Genomic DNA, 16,734 nt, shown 5'->3' on the forward strand with positions numbered 1-16,734 from the left:
ACAATATATGCACCACCGTGCAGTTCTGACCATGTCTACCGGGATTCACAGCATAAAATACATCGTGACCGGATAATGAGGAAGATGGATTGGATTGGTGAGTGTACATTATGGGTTAACGTCGATGAAGGAAATATATATACGGCAAGGAAGAGAGGATAACAGCGAACGGCTAGCTGAAACGCAAAAGAACGTTACGTTTTTTCTGTCGACAGTAGAAAATGATGAAATGAAAAGTGAGAACAAAGGGAGAGGGAAACGAGGCCGTATGATAACTGTACCAACACATCACTATCGTATTCCATCTCCTTCACAGCTGTTTAATTTGACTGAAAAAAAACTTACAACAAAGAGAAAGATAGCTTTGAGTGGATTATTCAGCAACTACCAATCCACCCATGGCCCGCTGCACAGCGTTCATGGCTTGATCAACACCACCAGGTGTTGGAGAGCCGCTGCCATTGATTGCTCGAGGCCCTAAAGAGGGATGTCTCACGCCCAACGCAGCGCCGAGCATCCTCTTTCCGGGGTCTCCAATCCTTGGTCCGCCCACCAATGAGCTGAAATCCGAGCTGAGACTAGTAGCCAAAATAGCGGGATCCGACGGAGGACTGGGGTTGGACACAGCTTCGCCCAAAGAAGAACTGATCAAAGAATTGAGTGTAGGGTGAGAAGGTATGTTGGGTAATGTTGGGGACGGCTCACGGCCGTTGGTTTGATATTCCGGGATAACGACATGCTGGGCGATGCTACCAGTACCGTTATGACGGAAACCGTTAGTCGGCATGGGCCCTGACACTGAGCGGGCAGCTGGAAAGACAGAGATGGAAGCGGAGCGACTGTTGTGACGAGTTGGATTGGGATGTTGACCGCGAGAATTTACGGTCTGAATGACAGACTGGGCATCTTCGCCGTCATATGGCCTGATAGAGGCTGGAACACCGGCTGCAGATGTCAGGATAGCGGGAGGAAAAGCCAGGGTATGCAGATATGCACGTTTAGCTGAAGCAACGGGCAATGTCAGGATTCGGTATGAGATATTCTGTTCTGACTGGTACTCACCAGTAGACGCATCCTGGAAGACGATCAATAAAGAAGTGTCGTCCTTCCATTTGATCTTAAAACCACCATTAACATTCTCCCATTCTGAGAATGCAGACTGTATGTCCTTGGTCTTTAGTTCCTTCGGGAATCCGGTCAGATAGAGGATACGCGTGACGGAAGCTGAAAGCCCTGTGAGTGAAGCCATTTGTGGATAAGAAGTCGAATGGAGGTGATATTTATAGGGGATTTAGGGGATAATTCGAGTGGACGAATGGACAAGCGGAGTGGTTCTACAAAGAGAGTAGAATGTCAATGTCCGGGGGGAGATGATGAGGGCGAGTGAATTTGCCAATGGGGAAGAAAGCACAGCTCTGGCGCAGCGCTCTGGTGACGAAAAGATTTAAAAAAGATGATATGTAGAGTTATAACAGCAGCGGTCCAGAGAAAGCGAATGGATTTTGTGAAAGATATTACAAGTCAAAGACAGAGGTGTATTTGTACGCTATTATGGCCAATATGGCATGGCACCCGTGAGAAACATCAGCGCTCGGCTCCTAAGTCTGACTGATTCCTATATCCCCGCAGTAAACCTCAGGCTCAGGCCTCAACGTTGTCGAGTGATGAAATCGTGCCTACATAATATCAAGGCAGACAATCCTGAGGAAAATCATCTCAGTTTACTTTGACAAATGAGAACGAGGGTAGTTAATGAGAGGTAATGTTCTCAAATTCAATGCTTAATCCAGGACATAAGATTCCGTATGTCTTTAGTACTGGTTCGTGTTGTATGGTTGAAACTTGAACGAAGTAGTTACGCACGTAGTCGCGAGTCGTCATGGCATCGCACATCAAAGCATCACAGCAGTGGCGGATATCAAGTACTTACATCAACAAGTACATCAGTCTTGAAGGAGTTTAGCCTGAAATGGACACCAGTAGAATCGCCCAGGAATCGCCTCTGCAGCAGCTCTGTTTGAGTTTTCTCGGCTCAGGTCAGGCATGCATACGACGGTATACAACTTGCAAACCCGTGCGCACCGGCGGAAGGAAACTAAGAAACTCACAGGCTGAGTTAAACATCGACATAAAGGAGCCAGGAAGATATGTCAAGAATTGCAACGAGGCGCGAAACCGGATGATTGAAATTTTGTAGGCAGGTTGCCCTTTCCCCCAATTCGTTGTCTGGACTATATCGCGTATGGGATTACTCCTCTATCGATTCTTAGACCCCCAGATTCATGGCTTTTACTCGGATCGAATAAACGGGGTAAGATCGATGCATGCAGTGGGGTGAATGATTAGCAGGAACCATGAGAAGACAAAAAGAGCATACCATAGTTGATACGACACGTTGGTGGCATGAGGCCCCGGGAGTCGATAATTGACTTACCTAGGACCCAGAAACCTACTAATACGGACCACGGGACAGAAATAATCGATGGAGCCGTTCTGGATATAAGTCCAAGTCTGGATTTTGCGACAGTGCTTGAAACGTATTATGTTCGATTTTTGAGGAGTCATACACTGGCAGTGGGGTGTTTGTTGGGCACGGCAGAGATTAACCGTCCAAGAACTATGTAGAACACCTCGAAATTTTACCATGAATGGCCGAGAGTGTTCCTGTCAATAGATCCTTTGTACCGAAAACACTTTGGAATGGAATTTCGTCAGGAAAGCTGAGATGATGGTGGTTAGAACGTGAGACGCGACGCGCTTGATGACATCTATTTACATTATTTCCTTCCTCTCGCGCGCTGGCAATTTTTCATATCTGTACAGGACTCTCCAATGGAAACAGAGCTTATTCGAATATGGCATCTAATCAGCGAACTTAGCGACCAACTCTCGCAAAACCAGAAAATAACCAAGACTCTACTAGGACAAACAAGTTTATTAAAAGTTTGCCTGCTTTCTTCTACGAAGATGATAAAAGCCGTTGAATTCGAGCTTTACCACAGACCGAGGCTACAGATGCGAGCTCTGGATTTGCGCTGAGAAGGGTGAATGTTGATCTTTCGAAAGGTAATTACAGTGAATCCTCTTTCAAAGTTTGTGAACTTTCCACTGACGTTTTGAGAAGAAACATTCGAATCCGAGCTTGAGCGAACGAATGCCCATATAATAATTGAGAACCAAACACTCAAACAGGAGAATAAGCAGCTGAGTACGCTGCTCAAGGAGTACGAAGATACTCTGGAGACTATTATGGTCAAATTCCGCAACCACGCTGTATGTCTTCTACTCAAGTGTACACTTTCTTGACTTTCTCCTATTGATACGGTCAATCTTTGTAGTTGGCCGCGCAGCAACATGAATCGACATTGTCACGGCATTATGAAACTCTCCTCCTCGCACGCGAAACACAAGACTCATCTTCTGACCTGACGTCCACCGCGAACATGACACAATCCTTGCAGCGTATATCTCGATATATTCGAGACCTGCTGCTAGCTATGGCAGGTGAAGAGGTCGATTTGAATCATCGTCTGACGGAGCATGAGGGTTTTGTAGACCCTGCAGAGCTGTCGGCTCTGATTGACGCTTTAGCAGGACCGAGTGGCACGTCAGACCAGGATAAAAACTCACATTACCAGGAGTTGAATGTTAGAGCTGACTGGACGCTAGAGAGGGAATGCGAGATTGCTAGACTTGAAAAAGAGAATGAACAGTTGCGGAAGGTATTGGGGATCGATCCGGAAAGCATTGCTGCATCAGGTATCGACATGGAAGCAGAGATTAAACGGATGGACCGCGCACGCCATCCTGAACTCAGAAATCGAAGAAGAGACGCTCCTAACCATATGTCAACAGGTAGCGGAGACCAGTGGGAGCGAGGGTTCAGTAATATCAACAATGGTAATGGCAATGGCAATATCAACAATAACCCGGTGTATATGTGGGACGCTACCAAAAATCCGGGTAATCTAGGGAACCAACCTCCCCAACAATACACGCAGGAAATGTCCATGGCTGGCGGAGCACCGCTCCAGCGTTCAATGGAGCTTCCGACTCTCAGAACTGGCGCGCAATCGGCAGGTCCGAGGATGGGCCAGCGGTTCGTGCAACAACCACAACAACAACAGCAACCGAGAGGCACATGGGTTTCTGGTGCTGGACGAACTGGAGGACCTCCTCCGTCACAACAATCGACTTTGTGGACGAATCAGCCGCACTCTCCTTCGCCTCAGATTATGAATGATCGTCCGTGGCCGATTCAAGGTGGAAATGGAATGGATATGGGACGCTGAGCTGCCAGGCTGCAGCTAGTCATGGTTGTGCTTTGTGCTCTATCGGAGTCTATACATCTTCCTCTCTGTATTTTTATGACATGTACAGTATATCGTAATGCTTTCTACTTGTTTTGTACACAGAAGTTCCCCAAGGGTTTCACCTTGACTTTGAAACCTCAACAATAAGATACAGTATATGAATGTACATACATGTCTGAATATCGATATCGTCCAGGAGGTATACTACGCATAGGAAGTATGTACATATCCAAATTCCGTCACTTTACATGAAATCAAAAAACAAAGAATCTTCAGGCTGATGTTAGGCTGTAACCATGTATCTATTCGGGTTTCTCCTTGTTAGTTGTAGCCCTCCTTAGAGTGTTCCACCGATGAGTAGCCGAAGACAAGAAACTCGGTCTATCGGCGGAAGGGGTAGTCGGCTTTACTCCAGCGCCCTCGCCGAAGGTCCGATTATCCGTATCGATTGGCGTAGAAGTGCCTGTAGGTATATCGCTGCGTGTAGCAGCGTCAGCGGTTGCTACGTGGGCTACACCGTGTTCAGCGTCCCTTGGACGACCATGGACCTCGAAATCCCAAGCAGCAGGCAAGATCGCGATAGGTAGCAACCACGTAGCAGTCAAGACTACACCATTCCCCTGGTCCTTCATCTGTATTCGGCCCCATGACCACGCAACAAATGCCCCGACGTACCCTAGATACGGTGACACCCGTTTGAGCATCAGTACACTTGCGCGCATCTGCGGGGGGACAACCATTAAGGGAACTTGATCGATGAGCCATTTGAGGGCTGCAGTAATCATCGCCCCACGTTTAGCAGCAGCAATATGTGCAGAAGATAGTTGGGCGAGAATGGGAGGAGGGAGGAAGAGCCGATATCCCCACCAAGTAACTTCGAGGGAGAGCTTCGTAGAGGAGGGATAGAATGTTCGTCTGGATTTAGTCTTGGGTGCAGGCTTTGGAGCAGGTTTAAGAGATGCAGCTGATGTATCGGATTCAACAACGGGTTCTGTTGTTTGTAGTCCATCTCCTGCCAGCATCTGCTCGTCCTCGACGTATTCGATCTCCGATTCGGCGATTTCTGGTTCGAGATCTTTTGTGGGCTGCAGAGGAGTACATATCATGATACTTTCCTCTTCTCCTTCAGCGGCCATCAAAGGTTCACTGGGTTCTGTTGCCCTTCCCTTACCCTTGTCAACGGAACTTTTGCTATCAACAGGATCTGTGGCGCCAGCTATTGCTCCCAGCTTGTCAAGCATGGCCCATACACTTTCACGTCCTTTCTCGAGTCCTTTGCCGACTTCGCCATTCATGATGGATTCCGAGGAAAGGAATCTGGCAAGCGTCGCGTCGAGGCTACCGAACATCGAGCCGGAAGTCGTGCTAGGTGTTCCTCCGGCAGGTGGAGTACTAGGAACAGAAGAATTGGTGTTGTGTGATTCAACGGAAATGGGGATGAAAGGTGAATCAGTCACTAGACCCGGTGTTGGGGGAGCACTCTGAGTTGTCTTTCCTCCTGAGAAGGTAAACTTTTCGTCAATCAGTGCTTTGATTTTCATGGCAAGAGTGCGTGTATCTGGTGCATCCTGCACATCCTGATCTCCGCTTCCATCAACTTCTGCAGATCCGCTGCCTTCTCGTGGTGCTTGTGTTGAGTCTGAATCATTTTTCTTCTCAACTCGCTCCCTTAGCGTGATTGCTTTCACTTCCTCTCTCCACTTTTCCAATACAGCCTTGTATTGTTCGGCCTTCTGATTCCAATCAGATGAGCCTGAGCCGCTAAGTGGTGACCCAGACAATTCCCAAGTAGCCGGAGGAAAGGGCGGATCCGGTGTAGATTTAAGTCCACTCGTAGTAAACGTTTTGAAGCGAGCGAAAGCAGAGAGTTTGGCTTTGGGCAATGATGAGTTGGATTTTGGAGAGGAGTCTGCGAACGGGTTGGATTGTTCTAGACTGTCCTGGCTATTTGGCTTGTCGGGAACTGGAACGGGATTAGAGGAAGACATGATTGTTGCAAACGAACTCCAACAGCGATGTTATTCTGACGGTAAAAATCAATGACGCAAGATTTATCGGATAAGATAAGATAAGGCCCATAAACTTCAAGGACTTTCATTAGCTTTCATTGTTATAATTAGTATTTCTATGATCAAGCATGCAGCAAAGCCTGGACCGACTTCGCGTTCCATCAACATTATTCGCCGAAGAAAACTCGGAAGGCTCATCCTTCTTCAACATCGCAGCGCGAATGTGGCGATCCTTCGGAGTCCGGACTCATGTAAGTGCTGTGCTACTGATCTTGGGCATATTCCTTCAAGAGGTTCCATCTGGTTCTGAAAAGTGAGTACAAGTGGACCGTCATTCTCCATTTCAATTGACAAAAACAGTTATGATGATCTATTGAGTATGTTGATATCTCCTTCAGAACGCATTTTCGGGTGCCCTAGACTGCCAGCGGACTCCAATGGGCTGCGCAAAATATTCGGTTTGAAGTGAAGGCTGCGCTTTTTGGTTTTGGTATTTGATCTTTCATTGACTGATTGCAACATTAAAAATCAAGGGACTTGCCTCTATTTTTATCTCTACCTTCGACCACCATGACTATTGCTAGTGCCTTCGCCGCTGGCGTCAGAATACGCACTCTTGTTTTCCTTTTCTGTTTCGTGAGTCAATAATTGAGTTCTTCCTTCCTTTCTCAACTCGTGTTAGAATGCTTTGCTGTACATGTCATTTTCAGTCTTGCAGGATGACTTGCGCGCGCTCGCTTCCTACCATTTGTACTCATCCTCCTCAGCAAACGTAACATCTAATGTCACCGGAAGCGACACGATCGCGTCTAATATCGTCGAAAATGACGATTCTATCACACTCGCGCCGGATCTTTCGTCTGAGCCTCAATTTTCAAGAAAGGCAAACGCGACCCTCGTCTTTCTCGCCCGAAATTCTGACCTCCAGGGCGTGTTGAAAAGCATGGAGAGCGTAGAGACGCATTTCAATCAACGATTTGGATACCCGTGGATCTTTCTAAATGAAGATGAATTCACGAATGAGTTCAAAGAGTAGGGATCACAGCGCATCTAAGTAGATTATACTGACCCCAATTCAAGGAGCGTGCAGTTAAGAACCAACGCCTCTGTTCAATTCGGAGTGATACCTTCCCGGCATTGGTATCAGCCGGATTGGATAGACGAAGGCAAAGCCGAGCAAGCTCGTAATGCCTTGAAAGCGGCGGGTGTCATTTATGCTGGTAGGTCGGAACTTTATACAAGTGATTACCCGCGTTCAATTCAATCATCCTTCAGACAGTGTATCATACCGGAATATGTGTAGATTCAATTCTGGGGTTTGTTTCTTCAATCTACTTTGGAAAGTTGCGAACGACTGATTTACTTCAGTTCTTTTTTCATCATCCACTCCTTCAACAATACCGATATTACTGGCGTATTGAGTATGGATACTTCCCCTGTCGCAAAAAACCATAACTAACAACACATCGTAGGCCTGACGTCGATTATTTTTGTCAGCTACAGTATGATCCTTTCGATTATCTCAAGGATAATAATAAGACATATGGTGTGGTATTATCTGGACTGAGTGAAGTACAAAACTTACTCAAGGTCGAGTAGGATTTACCATTGCACTCGAGGAGTTGGGGCAAACTGTGACGACATTATGGCAGGCTGTGAAAGGTTCTTGAAAGAAACCATCCTAGTCGATGTCCGTCTAAGTATCATCCTTGACAGAATTTATGGAGCAATGTCCGGAATACATCCATCCAAATAACGCCTTGGCATTTCTGAGTGACAATGGAGGGGAGTCGTTTAACCTATGCCATTGTAAGTTTCTTTCTATGCTGTATATATAGTTATATCTCATATGTTTTAGTTTGGAGCAACTTTGAGATTGCAGATATGGACTTTTGGCGTGGGGAGGCTTATACCAAGTTCTTCGAATACCTAGACTCGAAAGGTGGATTTTATTATGAGGTACGTCTCATCAATGCGGATTCTCACCTCTAGTCATTCAAATTCCCGGTTTATTAGCGATGGGGAGATGCTCCGATCCATTCCATCGCTGCCGCTCTCTTCTTGGACAAAACCCAACTGCATTTCTTCAATGACATTGGTTATCAGCACTCCAGCATAATGCACTGTCCTCAACAACCAGCTTTCCTGACAGGTTCTTGCACCTGTAATCGGGTATTGTCTATAGGTAATAAATTACTGAAATAAACTTTAAAGGTCGCTTGACGTTGTTTCTAGATTATAGACGTTACTCATGTCTACCCCGGTATAACAAGATGCTCAATGGAAAATGGTGACGAATGTTGATCGGTCATTAGCACAAGCGTACATTCTATTCTTCTTCAATCGCAAGGTCCGCAGCCTCCTTGAAAGCTGGCTTACCGGATGCTCGACATCGTACATGGACTGCGGCACATAGCTTGCTTTGTATACTCTCATTATTATCTTTACCTTCTTGTAATACGGTCAGACATATACTATCCCTACTACTGTACGATTTATATATCGCCTGATAGCTACATATACTTCCAAGCACTGTATCAAATAGAAAATATCGTTGTCCGCTCCAGGAAATATCCATGTCCAAAAACGTGATCGGATAAGTGAAGGTTGGTCCGTGCGCAGCTTGCCAAAGTATAAAAACCTCTCGCTAACACTACAACAACTCATACTTACCTTGATGGCACAAGCCCCTTCACGTACCCGGGTTTGTGGGCTGTGGAGATCCCTCATAGCACGGCGACCTTGTCCATACAAGGGATGTCTGCGGCTTGTATAGGCTCAGGCTTATGCACCGTCTCAATATTTTCCTGTCCCACCTCGGCCACTCTGGCTGGGTGGGCTTTTTTCGGTCCGATCGCCGTCCTAACCCTAATTTAAGGCTTACAGCGCCCTGTGAATACAACAGTGAAATGGCGCTAAATGTATGCCCCGACAAGGTCTGCTCAGCCTCTGCTGTAGTCTGTATACGAGTTTAAACCACGGGCGCTCTCAAGAAGAAAAACTTCAAATAAGTGTAACATCGTATAACGTAGTCCAATGTATCTGCGACAATCGACACTATCCACGATGCCGGCGTGGCGCAATGGTAGCGCGTAGCTTTCCTAAGGCTGAAGTTGCGGGTTCGATCCCCGTCGTCGGTTGTTGTTATTGTTTTTGCCCTGGCCGCAATTATACGATCTCTTCCAAGTATACAGTATATATTTTCCACACGTTTCTAATGTCTTTGCTCTACATTCATGGTATTCCATCCAACCAGAGTTTTCTCCCTGCAACGTGAGCACAACTCGATGCATGATCAAGGCCCTGAATGCATACTGTACCCATGTTAACTCCATACAGTAACAATGTATTTTGCTCGGAGCTCATAGAGGATGTTAATGAACTACCAGCCAAGCATAGAACAGGTGCCTTTCCAATGCCAGTAGAGGAAGTATCACTGATATCCAGGTCAAATTCTTGCCTGTCTGTGACTTCGATTAAAGCTGTCAGAGGGTCTTCCAAAGCTTTGATTCCATTTTCATCATTACTAGTCTCGGAAAAGCCGGTCTCAGAGTTTGTAGGTGAGTGTGAGCGCGACAAAGAACCTCCCTCAGTGCCCAATGATACTAAGCGTTTCTCGAAACTATTCGAGAATGAACCCATTTCTTCGGGTGTGGCAAATCTCATAACGCGCACCAAATTATTCCGCCAGCTGGTGTGTAATCGTTCTCGGACTTTGACGAGTTGTGCCAAGCCCTCGGCCCATCCACGTTCCCATTCTCTGTGTATGTTGACGAGAAGAGGATCAAGAACATCAGGTGGAAGAGCGCATGTTTCGGAAGGAATCATCGACGGAGGAACATAGAGGTTAGCAGTGAGATGGCGTAACGTCGGCAAAGGAGGCAGGATGCGGATACGTTCAGGTGCGTCATGGACCTGTGGTTCTGTGATGGATGACCCAGACGTAATATCCTTCTTGTGGATGGAGATGGAAGCATTAGCTATTCCTTTCCTCCCGCGAGTACGTCTTTTGTTCTGTGTATATTGATCTCTGTCATCCAATTTTTGCTCCCGTTTCTGTCGAACTCCAGGCATGTTGAGCCAAGCAGTCACCAACTTTTCCTTCTCTTTCGCTTTACCTATTCCGGCAATTGCACAGCTCATTGCAATGCTACCCCATTCACGCGAATCGTCCCTAACTGCAATGTCACCATTGCGTAGAATGTTACAGTCATCTAGAATGATGTGTGTAAGGGAAGGATACTGTATGAGTATCTGAGGAAGAGAGCGTTCTGAAATAAGGCAAGTGGAAAGGTCTAGGAATTGCAGGTAGGGAGTTGGTGGCAGGTGAGCGTTTGCAACATGGCGAACGTATCTCTTGGATGGTTTGGAGCCTGCAGGGATAGACGCTCCGTACGACGGTAAGTAAGGGACCGGTTCCTGAGTCAGAGATCGGATGATATTCCGCGAGGGGAAACGCAACCGAAGATATTTAAGAGGGACGTGCAGGTACGGTGCACGAAGAAGGCCGGGAAATGTCGATTCGAGTTGGAAGAATACAATGGGCTGAGCAAATCCTGATGCTAAGGTGCGCTGAGGAAGGCCAAGAGAGAAGGTAGGTGGTGGGCTGGCTTCGGAACCTTCGCTCGTACCTGATTCCATAGACAGAGGATCTTGGACGATAGATAAAGTAGAAAGACGGCCTGGCGGCCAGCGTGATAATGCCTCTAGGATTGAGTCAAAGTAGGATCCCTGTGGTCCGTTAAGTAGAATGCGCGGAGCCATACAATTTACTTACGCTTAGGAACTGATGATAAGTAGCTTTCTGGACGCTGAACTCCATATTAATGTAGAAACATGAAACAGAATCACTGAATACACACTACGGTCTGAATCTCAGCGAAAGATAGAGCAGATTCTCCACGCATCTCAAAGATCGTCCCCCACGATCAACAGAAAAAAGTTCTTCTAGGTGCTCTGGGGTGAAATTCTTCGGGCCAATCCATATCGTCAACGCCTCTAGATTCGGTAGTAGCGTCAATAAGTTGAGTACAATTTCTGCATCTGCTGTCCATGTCTCCAAATACAAGCCCTGCACCCATTTGCAAGGATCTTCACCATGATGTTCAATGTCCTGCTTACGAGGTCGAATTCGCTGATACAAAGAGATAAGTTGGTCTGCTTTGGTGATGTTGATGCGACGAAAGAGCTGATATCGCGGTACAGGAGAGCGAGGAATAGCCCGAGTCAACGCAAGAAGAGTCGCCCGAACGTCAGGCTCATCAAGTTGCTCAATGAATGCTGCATAAATTTCTGCTGGGAGAGAGGAGAAGTGCATTCGTTTCCACAAAGTCAAAGCTGAATATCTCAAATCCTCGCACGTGTGCGGTGTACTGCACTCTTTGTTTTGGTACTACCATGTCGCTGTCAGACGAAACTCTTCGTAAAGTCTGCATGAACTTGTCTTAACGTATCAAATGCACTAAGATCAGTTTAGATCCTTGTCCAAATTCAACAAACCGCAATCCAGTCGCAACGCGCCCATACTCTCACTACTCAGCAAACTTCTGTGAAAGAGCGCGAACGAAGGATATTACAGCTCACCATCGACGAAATTGGTGCAATCAAGGAGGATGTGAACCTATATAAAGGTGTTGGAAAGATGTATTTGCTCGTTGAATAGCCTGATCCGATATTATATCTACCCAAACTTCGACAGGTTCATGATGGTACCCAGGAAGGAGATGGAGAAGCAGTTAAAAACACAGGAGAAGGAGCTCTCAGATGACATTGCCAGCTTAAACAAAAAGGTACGGGCCCAAAACTACAAAAAGTCGTCGAGACTAAAATGAACGTGGCGCAGTCGAAATATTTGGAGAAGCAGTTTAATGAAGCACAAGCGCAGTTGCGGGATATTGTATGTCTTCGGTATTATATGACTTGGCGCATCTGATTCACAATTATAGTTCCACCATGCCCCAAAACAATAAATTACCGGTTCCACCATTCTGACCATTTGCTACTGTATCGACATCCGCACTAATGCACTAAATCTCAATATTCGGGAAATATGTATGAGTCCATGCTGAAATAACCACAGTTACACTCTCAGTTACACTGTGACTTTAGAGATGAGAGCAAACTAAATCAAGAAATCAAGAATCGGAAGGAAAGCACCCTCAACTCAACTTCACGGGCAAGGTAAGAGTTCAACACGCAACCTCAGATAGCATCAATCTAGATCTTCCACCAACTCCACCAACTCCCTAGAAACAATGCTTCTTCAGCTTCATTCTCTTTGTGGTCCACCTAAGCTCCCTCTCCAACGTGAATTCATTACTTTGTAGGTGTAACTAAATCACAATTTACAGCCGCATGGTGTAGTGAGTCAAATGTTCAAGTTGAACAGATACGGACAGTACGTGGGTGAACACTGTAAAAATGGATTTAGATGAAGAGAGATGGAATAAACAGTGAATAAACTCACGCGTCGAATCTGCGTCGAATTTTCGAAGTCAAATGTTTATGTAATTGAAAATTCCAACCGTTCCAAAACTTCTTCCCAGTACCCCATCTCGATTTCGAGGGACTGGCGTCAACCCGAAACCTTTTGAATTTTTCGAGGGTCTTGAGCAACTCAATACACCCGACACCGTCCAAATTTGCAGCTGAAAATGGCATCCCTTGACGACTATGATGAATTCGGAAACTACATTGGTGCAGATCTTGACTCGGACGACTCCGACAATGAGCAACCAACTTTTGCACCCCAGGTTCCCGGTATCTCAGCGCCTTTGGAAGGGTTTGACGATGAAGATGTGCCCATGAGAGGTCAGGAGGAAGGTTTTGGAGAGGGAGCACTGATGGAAATCGACAGTGGTATGCATTAAACACCGTATCCGTGATTCTTACACCCTCTCAATCTCAAGGTTATTGTTTTTTACCCTTCCGTGGACCAATATATATCTAGAACCAGTACATAACGCTGTCGTCCTTCATGAAGACAAACAGTATTATCCATCCGCGTCGGACGTGTATGGAGCCGATGTAGAAACTTTGGTGCAGGAAGAAGACGCGCAACCACTTTCCGAACCCATCATCGCCCCAATAAAAGTGCGGAAATGGACCGTAGAGGAGAAAGGCATGCCGGAAACTCGATTTGACAAAGGGTAGGCGCTACACATTCGTTTACTGGCTTCGCGAGTCGATAGAGGGCTTTGCAGATTTCTGTTAAATATGACTTCATTCCCGGAGATGATACGGAACGTAGCGGTCGTAGGGCATCTACATCATGGCAAAACTGCGTTGCTCGATATGCTCGTGTTCGAGACACATAAACTGGACTGGGATGCGGATAAACCTGTAAGCTTATACTTGTGTACCAGTCTTCTTACAGTCAACTCACAAACACCCTAGACCCGATATACAGACACACATGTCCTGTCTCGAGAGCGCGAAATATCCATAAAATCCTCACCAATGTCCCTTATCCTTTCAACGACAGCTGGTAAATCGCACCTAATTCATCTCATCGATACTCCTGGGCATGTAAATTTCATGGACGAAGTAGCTTCGGCCATTCGGTTGGTGGATGGTATACTATTGGTTGTGGACGTCGTCGAAGGGGTGAGTCCAGGATAGGTCCTGTGTATAATAGTACTGATTTAATTGTAGCTTATGGTTGGTACAGAAGCTATAATTCGACATGCAATTCAGGAAAACATCAAAATTACACTCGTTGTAAACAAAATTGACCGCCTCATTCTGGAACTCAGAATAAAACCCACTGATGCATATTACAAAATCAGACATACTATTGAGGAAATCAATACATTCATCAGGTTTGATACCTCGTCGTTATCTGGGTACGGTAGAACTGATGCTACGCTCCCAATAGCGGGATCGATCCTGACCCAGAACTGAGATTGAGCCCAGAGCTGGGTAATGTGGCCTTTGCCAGCACAGATATGGGTTGGTGCTTCACTCTGCGATCGTTTGCACAGATGTATGCCGACTCCTTTGGTACACAATGTTCCCTATCTCATTTTGAAAACAGCTGAAATATATCATTTATGCAGGCAAAGTCGACGTTTCTGCCTTTGCTGGCCGACTTTGGGGAGATATCTATTTCAACAATGACACGCGAAAGTTCACTCGCAAAGCCGCTGATCCTGAACAAGGGCGTTCGTTTGTACAGTTCATCCTCGAACCCTTGTATAAACTCTACTCGCAAGTGCTCAGCGAAGAGACTGAGCCTCTCCGAGAGACTTTGGCAGGTTTAGGGATAAAACTGAAGCCAGTGATGTACAAGATGGACGTAAGACCATTGTTGAAAGCGGTTTTGGATCAATTCTTCGGTCCTGCGACGGGCTTGGTGGACGTGATAGTGGAGCATATCCCGAGTCCCATCGACGGAGCCATCAATAAGGTCAAATTATTTCATCTATTTTCAGTTGTGCTGTTCCGTTGCTGATCCACCCCTAGGTTCAGGGCACATATAACGGCCCACAAACGTCAGAGTTAGCTGCGACCATGCAAATGTGTGATCCTGCAGGACCTGTGATGGTGCAGGTGTCTAAGCTCTACCACACTACAGATGCACAATCCTTCCGTGCCTTTGGACGAGTACTCAGTGGAACTCTGAGAAAGGGAATGGAGATCAAGGTCTTAGGCGAAGGGTTTTCCCCGGAAGACGAAGAGGATATGGTGAAAAGTACAGTGGAAGATCTTTGGATCAGCGAGGCACGGTAAGCGCTTCCGTGACTACCCACTTTGTCAAGTATCTGACAAAATTACACAGATATTTCATACCGACAGACGAAATTCCCGCAGGTAATCTTGTCCTCATAGGAGGTGTCGATGCTTCAATATCCAAAACTGCTACCCTCGCTGCTGCCGACTACGCTGACGACCTTTACACCTTCCGCCCAATCAAGCATATGACAGAATCAGTACTCAAAATTGCCATTGAACCCATCGCCCCTTCGGAGTTACCCAAAATGCTTTCTGGCCTCCGATCAATCAACAGGTCGTATCCGCTTGTCTCAACAAAGGTAGAGGAAAGTGGTGAGCATGTTGTGATTGGAACTGGGGAGCTGTATTTGGATTGTGTGATGCATGACCTAAGAAAGTTGTTCTCTGAAATCGAAATCAAGGTGTCAGACCCGGTCACGAAATTCTGTGAGACGGTTCTAGAAACTAGTGCCTTGAAGTGTTACGCGGATACACCCAATAAAAAGTACGCCTTTCATCGGTTTCATCGTTTAAAGCCCTCTAATGTTGCTTTGTCGGAACAGGAATAAAATCACCATGATTGCGGAGCCTATGGAGAAGGGTTTAGCAGAGGATATCGAGCGCGGTCGAGTAAACATGCGTATGACTGCAAAAGAACGAGGGAAATTCTTGCAAGAAAAATACCAGTGGGATCTGCTTGCGTCTCGATCAATATGGGCATTTGGTCCTGACGAGAACGGACCGAACGTCCTGCTCGATGACACTTTACCTTCCCAGATAGACAAGAAGTTATTGGGAACGGTGAAGGAACACGTTAAGCAAGGATTCCAGTGGGGCGCAAGGGAAGGACCTCTCTGTGACGAGCGTTCGTTCCCTTTCATGATATCATCTGCAGTTTCTTCAAACTGAATCCTTTTGTTTAGCCTTGCGAAACGTCAAATTCAGATTATTAGACGCCAGCCTAGCACAAGAACCAATCTTCCGTGGAGGTGGACAAATAGTTCCTACTGCTCGACGAGTCTGTTATTCCTCTTTCCTGATGGTAAAGGCGTTTGTTCAGCTTTTTTTCTTGAAACTTACTTAGTTTGTTCCAGGCTACACCTCGGTTGATGGAACCAATCTACTACGTTGAGGTACAAACGCCGGCGGATTGTGTTTCAGCAGTATATACAGTGCTCGCTCGTCGTCGTGGACATGTTACTCAAGATATTGCAAAAGCTGGATCACCATTATACACGGTCAAAGCCCTTATTCCTGTTATCGATGCCAATGGCTTCGAGACCGATCTTAGAACGGCTACGCAAGGTCAGGCGTTCTGCTTGCAAGTATTTGATCACTGGTCTATTGTCCCTGGTGAGTGTCTCTGCTGTCCATCATCCTTCTTGGTTGTCGATATATATCTACTCCAAGGTGATCCTACCGACACAAGTATCAAACTTCGTCCACTTGAGCCTGCTTCTGGACAGGCCCTTGCCAGAGATTTGGTCCTCAAAACCCGTCGGCGAAAAGGATTGGGTGATCAGATCGCAGTGTCGAAATATCTCGACGATGAATTTGTGGTAAGTGGGAGGTTCATTACCCACAATTATTCTCTAACTTTCATCGTAAGCTGGCTTTATCTGCGTCAGGACATGCTGATTTATTGGGCTGATATGTACTATGTAAACCTCTGTAATTCCATCATCGTACTAGTAATTGCT

The 16,734-nt window shown here is 46.3% G+C and overlaps 8 protein-coding genes and 1 non-coding gene across 9 annotated transcripts; 5 read left to right on the forward strand and 4 right to left on the reverse strand.

Moving 5' to 3' along the window:
* Positions 1 to 249: 249 nt before the first annotated feature.
* C8R40DRAFT_23510 (uncharacterized protein) lies at positions 250 to 1,351 on the reverse strand. Its single transcript, XM_046234430.1, has 3 exons — positions 1,063 to 1,351; positions 346 to 1,002; positions 250 to 308 (listed from the first exon to the last, which is right to left on the reverse strand). The coding sequence occupies exons 1-2, from the start codon at positions 1,247 to 1,249 to the stop codon at positions 374 to 376; spliced, it is 816 nt and encodes a 271-aa protein (XP_046092277.1). The 5' UTR covers positions 1,250 to 1,351; the 3' UTR covers positions 250 to 308; positions 346 to 373.
* A 155-nt stretch (positions 1,352 to 1,506) lies between these two features.
* C8R40DRAFT_23757 (uncharacterized protein) lies at positions 1,507 to 2,762 on the reverse strand. Its single transcript, XM_046234439.1, has 4 exons — positions 2,435 to 2,762; positions 2,109 to 2,254; positions 1,931 to 1,964; positions 1,507 to 1,676 (listed from the first exon to the last, which is right to left on the reverse strand). The coding sequence occupies exons 1-3, from the start codon at positions 2,644 to 2,646 to the stop codon at positions 1,960 to 1,962; spliced, it is 363 nt and encodes a 120-aa protein (XP_046092278.1). The 5' UTR covers positions 2,647 to 2,762; the 3' UTR covers positions 1,507 to 1,676; positions 1,931 to 1,959.
* A 70-nt stretch (positions 2,763 to 2,832) lies between these two features.
* C8R40DRAFT_1164593 (uncharacterized protein) lies at positions 2,833 to 4,292 on the forward strand (the record flags this gene model as incomplete). Its single annotated transcript, XM_046230529.1, has 4 exons — positions 2,833 to 2,943; positions 3,003 to 3,066; positions 3,125 to 3,273; positions 3,339 to 4,292. 4 exons carry the CDS (start codon positions 2,833 to 2,835, stop codon positions 4,290 to 4,292), a joined length of 1,278 nt encoding a protein of 425 aa, XP_046092279.1.
* A 54-nt stretch (positions 4,293 to 4,346) lies between these two features.
* Positions 4,347 to 6,322, reverse strand: C8R40DRAFT_23390 (uncharacterized protein). Its single transcript, XM_046234420.1, has one exon. The coding sequence runs from the start codon at positions 6,299 to 6,301 to the stop codon at positions 4,616 to 4,618; it is 1,686 nt and encodes a 561-aa protein (XP_046092280.1). The 5' UTR covers positions 6,302 to 6,322; the 3' UTR covers positions 4,347 to 4,615.
* A 228-nt stretch (positions 6,323 to 6,550) lies between these two features.
* On the forward strand, positions 6,551 to 8,977 carry C8R40DRAFT_1076910 (glycosyltransferase family 15 protein). Its single transcript, XM_046226955.1, has 12 exons — positions 6,551 to 6,635; positions 6,683 to 6,699; positions 6,856 to 7,354; positions 7,403 to 7,542; positions 7,598 to 7,638; positions 7,691 to 7,743; positions 7,795 to 7,868; positions 7,922 to 7,984; positions 8,039 to 8,131; positions 8,181 to 8,281; positions 8,339 to 8,507; positions 8,558 to 8,977. Exons 3-12 carry the CDS (start codon positions 7,020 to 7,022, stop codon positions 8,614 to 8,616), a joined length of 1,128 nt encoding a protein of 375 aa, XP_046092281.1. The 5' UTR covers positions 6,551 to 6,635; positions 6,683 to 6,699; positions 6,856 to 7,019; the 3' UTR covers positions 8,617 to 8,977.
* Positions 8,978 to 9,390: 413 nt separating this feature from the next.
* On the forward strand, positions 9,391 to 9,462 carry C8R40DRAFT_t5. The gene has a single exon. It is a non-coding gene; the product is annotated as a tRNA-Arg (tRNA).
* On the reverse strand, positions 9,435 to 11,695 carry C8R40DRAFT_1076912 (uncharacterized protein). Its single transcript, XM_046226956.1, has 3 exons — positions 11,185 to 11,695; positions 11,100 to 11,133; positions 9,435 to 11,053 (listed from the first exon to the last, which is right to left on the reverse strand). The coding sequence occupies exons 1-3, from the start codon at positions 11,637 to 11,639 to the stop codon at positions 9,557 to 9,559; spliced, it is 1,986 nt and encodes a 661-aa protein (XP_046092282.1). The 5' UTR covers positions 11,640 to 11,695; the 3' UTR covers positions 9,435 to 9,556.
* Position 11,696: 1 nt separating this feature from the next.
* C8R40DRAFT_1076919 (Prefoldin) lies at positions 11,697 to 12,784 on the forward strand. Its single transcript, XM_046226957.1, has 5 exons — positions 11,697 to 11,749; positions 11,799 to 11,965; positions 12,021 to 12,111; positions 12,165 to 12,218; positions 12,268 to 12,784. Exons 1-5 carry the CDS (start codon positions 11,720 to 11,722, stop codon positions 12,289 to 12,291), a joined length of 366 nt encoding a protein of 121 aa, XP_046092283.1. The 5' UTR covers positions 11,697 to 11,719; the 3' UTR covers positions 12,292 to 12,784.
* Positions 12,785 to 12,975: 191 nt separating this feature from the next.
* On the forward strand, positions 12,976 to 16,685 carry C8R40DRAFT_1031714 (P-loop containing nucleoside triphosphate hydrolase protein; the record flags this gene model as incomplete). The annotated part of the gene is made up of 14 exons (XM_046223193.1): positions 12,976 to 13,177; positions 13,272 to 13,470; positions 13,525 to 13,663; positions 13,718 to 13,927; positions 13,976 to 14,142; positions 14,199 to 14,323; positions 14,380 to 14,729; positions 14,786 to 15,048; positions 15,102 to 15,539; positions 15,598 to 15,899; positions 15,958 to 16,076; positions 16,129 to 16,387; positions 16,445 to 16,593; positions 16,644 to 16,685. 14 exons carry the CDS (start codon positions 12,976 to 12,978, stop codon positions 16,683 to 16,685), a joined length of 2,964 nt encoding a protein of 987 aa, XP_046092284.1.
* Positions 16,686 to 16,734: the final 49 nt, after the last annotated feature.

Source organism: Lentinula edodes (genome assembly GCF_021015755.1).
Source record: "Lentinula edodes strain Le(Bin) 0899 ss11 chromosome Unknown C8R40scaffold_1, whole genome shotgun sequence".
Taxonomy (NCBI): domain Eukaryota; kingdom Fungi; phylum Basidiomycota; class Agaricomycetes; order Agaricales; family Omphalotaceae; genus Lentinula; species Lentinula edodes.

Coding starts and splice junctions, on each gene's coding strand:
- C8R40DRAFT_23510 (XM_046234430.1), bottom strand. CDS start 1,249: ATGGCTTCACTCACAGGGCTTTCAGCTTCCGTCACGCGTATCCTCTAT. Junction 1,003..1,062: donor CTTCCAGGATGCGTCTACTG/GTGAGTACCAGT, acceptor CCGTTGCTTCAG/CTAAACGTGCATATCTGCAT.
- C8R40DRAFT_23757 (XM_046234439.1), bottom strand. CDS start 2,646: ATGGTAAAATTTCGAGGTGTTCTACATAGTTCTTGGACGGTTAATCTC. Junction 2,255..2,434: donor AGTAGGTTTCTGGGTCCTAG/GTAAGTCAATTA, acceptor GAATCGATAGAG/GAGTAATCCCATACGCGATA.
- C8R40DRAFT_23390 (XM_046234420.1), bottom strand. CDS start 6,301: ATGTCTTCCTCTAATCCCGTTCCAGTTCCCGACAAGCCAAATAGCCAG.
- C8R40DRAFT_1076910 (XM_046226955.1), top strand. CDS start 7,020: ATGTCATTTTCAGTCTTGCAGGATGACTTGCGCGCGCTCGCTTCCTAC. Junction 7,355..7,402: donor TTCACGAATGAGTTCAAAGA/GTAGGGATCACA, acceptor CCCCAATTCAAG/GAGCGTGCAGTTAAGAACCA. Junction 7,869..7,921: donor GGATAATAATAAGACATATG/GTGTGGTATTAT, acceptor AAGGTCGAGTAG/GATTTACCATTGCACTCGAG.
- C8R40DRAFT_1076912 (XM_046226956.1), bottom strand. CDS start 11,639: ATGCACTTCTCCTCTCTCCCAGCAGAAATTTATGCAGCATTCATTGAG. Junction 11,134..11,184: donor TCGCTGAGATTCAGACCGTA/GTGTGTATTCAG, acceptor TATGGAGTTCAG/CGTCCAGAAAGCTACTTATC. Junction 11,054..11,099: donor CTTATCATCAGTTCCTAAGC/GTAAGTAAATTG, acceptor AACGGACCACAG/GGATCCTACTTTGACTCAAT.
- C8R40DRAFT_1076919 (XM_046226957.1), top strand. CDS start 11,720: ATGTCGCTGTCAGACGAAACTCTTCGTAAA. Junction 11,750..11,798: donor CAGACGAAACTCTTCGTAAA/GTCTGCATGAAC, acceptor AGATCAGTTTAG/ATCCTTGTCCAAATTCAACA. Junction 12,219..12,267: donor AAGCGCAGTTGCGGGATATT/GTATGTCTTCGG, acceptor TCACAATTATAG/TTCCACCATGCCCCAAAACA.